The 8,332-nt window shown below is 36.6% G+C and overlaps 1 protein-coding gene across 1 annotated transcript in view; it reads left to right on the plus strand.

Annotated features, from left to right (window-relative positions):
- Positions 1-7,166, plus strand: part of prox1a (prospero homeobox 1a) — a 31,908-nt gene extending 24,742 nt beyond the window's left edge. The window contains exon 5 of the mRNA XM_053509355.1: positions 6,585-7,166. Within this exon, the coding sequence (XP_053365330.1) occupies positions 6,585-6,770 (186 nt within the window). The 3' untranslated portion in view covers positions 6,771-7,166. The remainder of the gene's footprint in view (positions 1-6,584) is intronic.
- Positions 7,167-8,332: the final 1,166 nt, after the last annotated feature.

The following is an 8,332-nucleotide window of genomic DNA, read 5'->3' on the forward strand; positions in this document are numbered from 1 at the left end:
TATTTTGCTTTTAAATTCAGGCGACTCAGAGTCGTAAAGACAGAGTATTAAATCCTAATGCGAAATTGGCTGGTGCAGAATTTACCAGTACAGCAGCGAGGTCACATAGGCTTATTTCACACAATAGCTATAACAAAAGCACAACAGCTGATCTGTGAGAGGCGAGGAGGTGACAAAACAGTTAAAGAATGCTGCTGGCTTGAGGCTAGCAATCAGCAGATTCAGTAGACAAAGGGTTTTGTGACAAGAATAACGCGCTCTCCCTTCATTTCTCACACTGCCTTTCTTTCTCCCTTCTTCCAAGACAGACAGTCGAGAGGCTGCAGAAGACCGCCGCTCCTTTCTCCTTGACATTTTCTACGACTTCGAATGCAGTCAGCATTTTACTGTCATTCGAGAGCAAAAACTTTTTTTTTTCTGTAGCTGAATTCCTTAATCCGTACAAAAATAAAATGTAAAGAAAGAAAAAAGAAAAGAAAGTTACTTCAAGGCAGTAAGCACGGGGTCAAAACTTGAGGCTTTACTTTTAATGACATCCGAAGATCTAAGTCAAGTTTTTTTGTTTTTTTTAATCATTTGTCATTTTATTTAGTCATTTCAGTTCATTACTTTTGTACATAATCATTAGTGTTTTGTTTTTTTTTTACTTAAGTGAGACTCTGTCATTTCTAACATGAATTGTAATGACAAATAATTCACTCACTCACTCACTCACTCACTCACCCTTAACCCTGGACCCTATCCCAGGACACTTAGGGCACGAGGCAGGGTACACTTTGGACAAGGTGCCGATCTATCACAGGTCACACACACCTACACACACTCATTCACACACTACTGGTGTGCACTTTAGTTTATTCTTGGAGTTTTTTGGCATCTGCACAGGCAGTGAACAGGCACAGGGTGGCACAATTGTACAACTTGATTTGGTTCAAATTAATGGTTCCCAATAGGGTGTATGTGTACTTTGTAGCAGTAAATAGTAAGACGTATTATGACATTTAAATTTCCTGTAATTTATGCTTTATTCACGCGTAAATGAGACACATCATGTGTAGACAAAAAAATATAGTGGAAACCGATCTGTTCTCCAAGAGACCCAGCTGTAAAGTGCATCGCAATTTGTTCAGTGTGAATAATCCTTAACGCACACTGAGACAATGGCATTATGGGAATTGCAACACACCAAGGAAAAGACGAGCCTGTTATGATATAACTGCCTAATAGAAACCGTGAAATAGAATTAATAGTCTGGCGGACATCATTTACAACAAATGTATTTATGTCAATTAGTGTTGCCATTTTCACCCAGTTCCATTAAGTGATAGTTTAATATGTTAACAACAAATGATTGATTAATAATTAATAATTAATGATAACAAGGTGCACATTTTTTCTCGGTTCAAGTTTTATTTATTTTTAGCAGCACAATCCAGCGTTTATCATACACTAAGTTATTTGTTAGTGTGTTAGTGGGATGCCTCTGTGTCCACATCGATTGCCACATATCAATTTTTATTAATGGGAAATATTATTAATATGGCAAACAGCATATTGATTTACATTTAGGCATTTCCTCTCTTATCCAGAGCGACTTACATTTTTATCTCATTACACATCTGAGCAGTTAAGGGTTAAGGGCAACTTGGTGGTTGTGGGGTTTGAACCTGGGATCTTCCCAACCATAGTCCAATGCCTTTATCACACACACACAGACAGACAGACAGACCCCTTTGTGAATAGCCCCGCCCCTCCGTGCACACATATCGACCTGTGATGCACTCGTGTAACGTTTGTGAACATTTTGCATTGCAAAGTGTTATCAATTATTTGATTTTGAGATCGAGCTTCCCGTAAAAAGTAAAGATGGACAAATGGGAGGTGGCTTGGGGACTCCGAGACAAGTTCAGAGTTCAGAAACAGGATCACGAAGCAAAAGTAGTAAATTAAATAGAATAAAACTATCAAAAAAAATACAGCTTTTCTTTTTGTCTTAGATTTAAATCCCCAGTGCAAATTCATCCCATCCAATTCCTTACGTCTTAAAAGCACAATAAACATATAACACATCACGACACATCAGCTGTTTTATTAATTTACTTGCCAATAGTAAGGTATTTGCTACAGGTGAAATAAACAAGCTGTATTTAGTTAATTGTTGGATAAAATGCAAGCAACCGATTTTTTTACTGCGTCTAAAGCTTTTCTATATTCACTGTTCTTTATGAAGCTACAATGACATCTTTACATGGTATGCAGGAGTACTGATGTAGAACTGTGATTTCATTTACATTTAGGCACTTGGCAGACGCTCTTATCCAGAGCGACTTACATTTATTTTTTCTTATCTCATTACACATCTGAGCAGTTGAGGGTTAAGGGCCGCGCTCAAGGGCCCAACAGTGGCAACTTGGTGGTTGTGGGGTTTGAACCTGGGATCTTCCGAACCGTAGTCCAATGCCTTAACCACTGAACTGATTAGATTTTTGACCATTTCATCACAAAAAAGTCCCAACGTGAAATCTTCACAGGAGTGTTTGCACAAGAACTTTTTCTTATTTATTTAATTACTTATTTAAAAAAAAAAAAAAAAAAAAAAAAAAACATTTGTACCGTACGTGTAAGCTTGCGTGTAAACAAGTGAGATGTCTAACTAGCATGCCTTATTGATCAACATCATATCGTTTGATTAAAGGCTGTCAAGTAAAAAATAACTTTTTTGCATTTTGCAGATGTCTTTATTTCTAATGACACACAAGTGCTTTGTTTTCTCCATTAAAAACAAATCCAGAAGGAGTTGGAATTCATTCATTTTATTTTATTGCTAAAAATAGAAAAATATAACACCTTATGACAAATTAAATATCACCGTGTAAGCAGAGGATTGTCCGTCCGAGCATTGCAGAAGCTGCAGAACAAATGCGACTCCGTGTACACTGCACTAATGAGGGGAAGGATGTTTAAAAAGCAGTATGACTTTTTTTTTTTCGGCAGATGAAAGCTGAGGATGGAACTGTCCTGTACCCTGCCCCTTCCCCATTTTATGTGACATTCATTTATCAGCCAAGAGTGTTTGGCAAACCTTTTGCCTACAAGAGCTGTCCCAGTGACCACTAACCTTGGTATGTCCTGACACTCATGATGAGTGTCTGCAGGACACAGTAGGCAAGCTGGCTGCTATGTCAAGTCTTTATTGTGTACTGCCAAGGATGGGGACAGTCGGTATAATCAAACAAAGGACCCTGAAGACCGTATACCTCACCAGTGGAGAAGGAAAACCAGCTATACCACCTCTCACCTTTTATCCTACACCTTTCAACCTTATATAATTATGCCATAAACCTGGAGAAACCAGAAAGAGGAACAAAAAAAGGACTGTACTGAAATGTCAACTACGTTAAATATACAAAATGTCAACCGGATTATAAATATAGCCATAAAAAGTGTAGCGTAATTAAAACCATTGAAACAAGCAGACCTTCAGATATGACTGAGCTATACCCTGTACTCTTTCTTGTTGTCGCAGGGTTAAATGATCTATTTTAATATAATGCCTAATAATTCAGAAGTCAGGCATTTGTAATAGTGGTGGAATTCCCAAAGCTAGTGCGTTAGTCAAGGTCTTCTATGATGACTGTATTAAAATTTGATAAAAAAAAAGAGACTGAATGGTTAGGGTCACATTATTGGCATACTTTATCCTTAAAGCTCGTGCACAAGCGCTCTTCGGGGTGTGATCACCTGAAATGCTCGACTACTTGATTTTAACTCTACAAGAATCACAGTTTCACCCAGTGAACGTTAGAGACAACTGAGTGTCAAAGTTTTCATTCGTAAAATAACTATAAATAATGTATTAATGGATAAAATGTTAAAATTTTATTAAATTAGATTAAAAAGTTGAGTCCCAACCCCAGACATGTATGTGGCTGTGGGTCTGTAAACCCCAGATAACCACCAGGGGCAGTGTTTAACCTAAACATCCTTTAGTGTGCATATACAGCAGATTAAAAACCTCCCACAAAGTCACGCGCACAAGTTATTAAACACGTTGGTTTCTCCAGCTGAGGTGCGAGATGTTCCAAATGACTGGAGACACTGGCACCGTGTTAATAGCACCGTGCATGGTCGTACCTCAGCGGTTAAGTCATTGGGCTTCTGATCAGAATGTGTTGATCAAGTCTGTTTTTCCAACTGCAGCATTGCCAAGCTAACACTATTGAGCAGTTGCTTTGGACAAAAACCAGCCAAAGTGTAAATTTCACCTCTTGTAACTGCCTGGATAACCTACACCAAAGTACCATCAGTAACTCATTCACCCCTGATGAACTGGGAGCTCATTTGGAGATAACCGAGACACTTAAACAACTATGAGAGTTGATGTTGACCTTATGGAGAGATTTGTCGTTGTTGCAGCACAAACCAACTGGAGCAGCAAAGCTCTCTGCAGCACTCATGAGGTCCTGTACATCACAGCAGGACAGGGACTCCAGGCGTTTCCTAGACTGTGGCTTTAACCTGTCCACCAGTGGCCTAGCCTCCAGCCACTCAGAGAAGCTCCCTGGGGCTTTGCAGTGAGACGAATGAGACACAACTTGTCTGGTGAACAAATGAGAAATGTTCGGCAGATTATCGTTTATAGAATACCATGAGGTCCTTTTTTTTAAAGTTATGGCAAAGTTAAGGAAAGTCCTTCCCCTTCCAAACTATGCTGTTTTCATCGTTGTCTGAAACCATCGTTGTCTTTACTTCTGATTTTCAAACACCTGCTACATGATTAAGCATGGGGGGGGGAAGGCAATTCACGCAATTACATATAATAGTCAGCAACAACACTGTGTTTATGTAAAGCAATATCTGGCAGAAATGTTGTAAAGCAGAAACTACAGATATTTGTCGTAGGATATAGTGGAGTAAAAGTAAAAAGTATCCTGTAAATAAATCACTCTACTTCAGGATATGGAAGTTTCAGCTTTCAGATTGATTTAAGAGTATACACATGCAAATCAAATGAAATGAGTATGAATTAAAGCACTTTTTATGTGTCAGAAACCCTTCCCTAACCCGACTCCCTGTCCTTCATAGGAATAAAGGTTCAGTAATAAAATACACACATTATATTTTTCACTACATCTGACTGATTTCTTGACTAATCTACTTCAAAATCTTTGAAGACGCCATCTTATGCCATTCTTTTGTCATGTTCTGTTGTGTGCGGGTTCCAACATAATCTGCTTTTGGGCATCTTTTAAGAGCACATAACCTGACGTGGATGCCAAAAGTGAAAATTTGTGTAAATATATTTTTAAAGCTGCCCCTGCTAATACCCACCAGGCCATGAACGCCTTAGTAATGCCAGGTGATGAGTTTAATCATGGGTGTTAATGTCGAATGACGTGTGACTTTAGTTTATTTATATAACTATTACATTGTGGTGCTGAAGTGAAGAACAACTGCATAATGAAACAAGAATGTAATGTAGTGATATTTATGCATGTAAAAAGATTTTTTTTGTCATTTTGTCCAGTTGAAGCCAAATATTTGCACACTCTTACACACAACTTCACATTTCATGTAAATATACATTTTCCTTTGTTAATCCAATTACTTTATTCTTAAAAAATATTCAGTTTTCTTAGAAATACATTGTTTTCAATGAATGAAAGGATTGCATACACTTTCTTAAGATTTGCTGGCATTTGGTGGTAGTTTGTTTAATGGAACTTGTTCTCTGTTGATTCTTGTGATCGACTGCAAACTTTATTCTTTCTTTTTTGCTGTTTTGAATTACAGTCACAAGTGCACTACCCCTAATTGTGACAATTGGCCGATCAGGGGCTTCTAAAAATTATTTTTGGAATCAATTAACCTCAATTATGTAACCTTTGAGCCAGTAGAATTGTGACATAGTGAGTTAAAGTTTAAATAATTAACTGAGCTGGCAAAAAAATTATATAGTGAAAAGATTGAATATTTAGTATTTTGGTCTCAACTGTATATAAAGCACTAAATGTAATATAAATGAGATTTTATTATGTAAATATATTTTTCAATAGGCAAAATAATTATCAGTATTAATTAATACACACCTAGTACCAAACATTTTGCAGTCACCCGTTATCTACACAGGTTATCCTGGAGGTTATCCCAGGGAACTTACGGCACAAGGCAGGGCAAATCCATTGCAGGGCACAAACACACAAACAATCACACACTACAGAGGTAAACCAGAGTACCCAGTTGAATCATGAACTCAGAAACTGGATAATATATCAAGTGGATGGGTCCAAACATTTGAAAGCAATGGTGAAATTTAGGTTCTAGACATAACTCTGTGCTAGAATTTACACAACATGTGTTCTGTTACATACTGATCCAGGACTAGGTTATGGAAATGACCCACAATGGGGTTCATTAAACCCAGAATCTATACAAATAACAGTTCTACTGCGGACGTGGGAGGTGGTTGTCTATGCCTTGCCTTATTTGGCATATTGTTTATCTCCATTTTATTTTACTTTGGTTACTTGAGAAAAGGGATTGAAAGTGAATATATTTATTAATGTCTCCTTGTGTATCCGCAGGTTCCGGAACGATTTCTGGAAGTGGCACAGATCACGTTACGGGAGTTTTTCAATGCTATTGTGGCAGGCAAAGATGTTGATCCTTCCTGGAAGAAGGCCATCTACAAGGTTATCTGCAAGCTGGACAGCGAGGTCCCGGAGATCTTTAAATCTCCCAACTGTCTGCAGGAGCTTCTGCATGAGTAATAACTGGTATCACCTAGTGCTTAACAACTTCACTCCCCCCCAGATCTGTATGAAAATGAAGGTAGCATTTTTAAATTTATAAATTCCAGCTACTTTGTTGGCTGTTTGTGCTTCTTTGTCTAAACAAAAAAAAAAAAGTCTTAAAAAGATAGTTTTGACGGCATTAATCCTAGTCAAGTCAACTCCTCGCTCTTGTCTGTATGAAGGGCGTGGCTATATTTACCACAAGATGGTAACTAATAGATGGTACCCAAGAAATTTATCCATTTTTTGGGCATTTTGTTAAAGATTTGTTTCATGCCAGGATGTTTGCAATGTGTGATTACATTTTTAGCTGTATAGATGTGATTATTATTATTATTATTATTTATGAATAATATAATTATTACTATTAATGTTATTAATGCTTGCAAAACACTTGTGGTATTCTTGTTTCTCATGGCAATGCTGAATAAATTATTCTTTGAATAAAAAAAATATTAAGGGAATATATATTTTTAGGTCTGTTATTTAGCACTGGGGACACTAAAATGTGTCCACTCGGATACGTAGGCCTAATCACGTAGGCCTAATCATTTCCTTTTTCCTTTACAGAACTAAGCAACACCAACCATTTAAACCCAGCAACAAATATTTTTCCCCGTAAAGGCATTTTTTCCTGTGTATATCCCATCCAAATATAGAGTGCATAGTATAATTAAAATAAAGTATGTAGACAGACTGTGCCCATGCATGGCCTAAAGTCCAAACCAAGGGTACAAACATAAAAACTTTTTTGGAAAATGAAAAGCTACTTGCTGACTAAAATAGCTAAGCAGAATTTTATTTATAATTGGAATGGTTTGATGTTAGATAAAATGTTATCCACTTATTATTATTATTATTATTATTATTATTATAGGTTACCAATAGCAAAAGCCGTGGAAAGTTAAACTACTTCATTCAATGTGTAAAAGTCTTTTTATTAAGCATAAAAAACAAAAAACAAAAAAAACTTAGTATTACTATATTGCAACAAATAAAATCTAGTTCAATGCCAGGATTTTATTTTTAATTTGTAAGTTTATGTGAACAAAGATAAATCATATCGGAACTTTTCCCACTTCTAAAGGGGATGTGTTATGTAAAATTCCATTTTTAGTTTTTTCAGACATTCATGTGGGTCTCCAGTGTGTGTACAAAAAAAAAAAAAAAAAAAACATTACTTGCTTTTTGCTGTTCTAATGGCCGAAGTCTTATTTAAGAAGAACCCCTCCTCTAGTTTATTTGCAACTGTTCTGTTCCCATGAGGGGCGTGGCTTAACATTAACTCATTTACATAGACACTGCAACGGCGAATTTGGAAGAGAAGTAAAAAAAAATAATAATAACAATCTGGGGGGTATTACAGGTGCAGCATCAACACACACACACACACACACACTGGGGGAGCCTCTGAGACCTAGATTAACTTGTTAAAGTAAAATATGGGTCCTTTTTATAATGTTATATAACAACCAAAATTCAAGGGAAAATCTAAATAAAAGAAAAAATATATATATTTTATTATATTCTAAGAATTA

Source organism: Clarias gariepinus, chromosome 13 (genome assembly GCF_024256425.1).
Source record: "Clarias gariepinus isolate MV-2021 ecotype Netherlands chromosome 13, CGAR_prim_01v2, whole genome shotgun sequence".
NCBI classification, from domain to species: Eukaryota; Metazoa; Chordata; class Actinopteri; order Siluriformes; family Clariidae; genus Clarias; species Clarias gariepinus.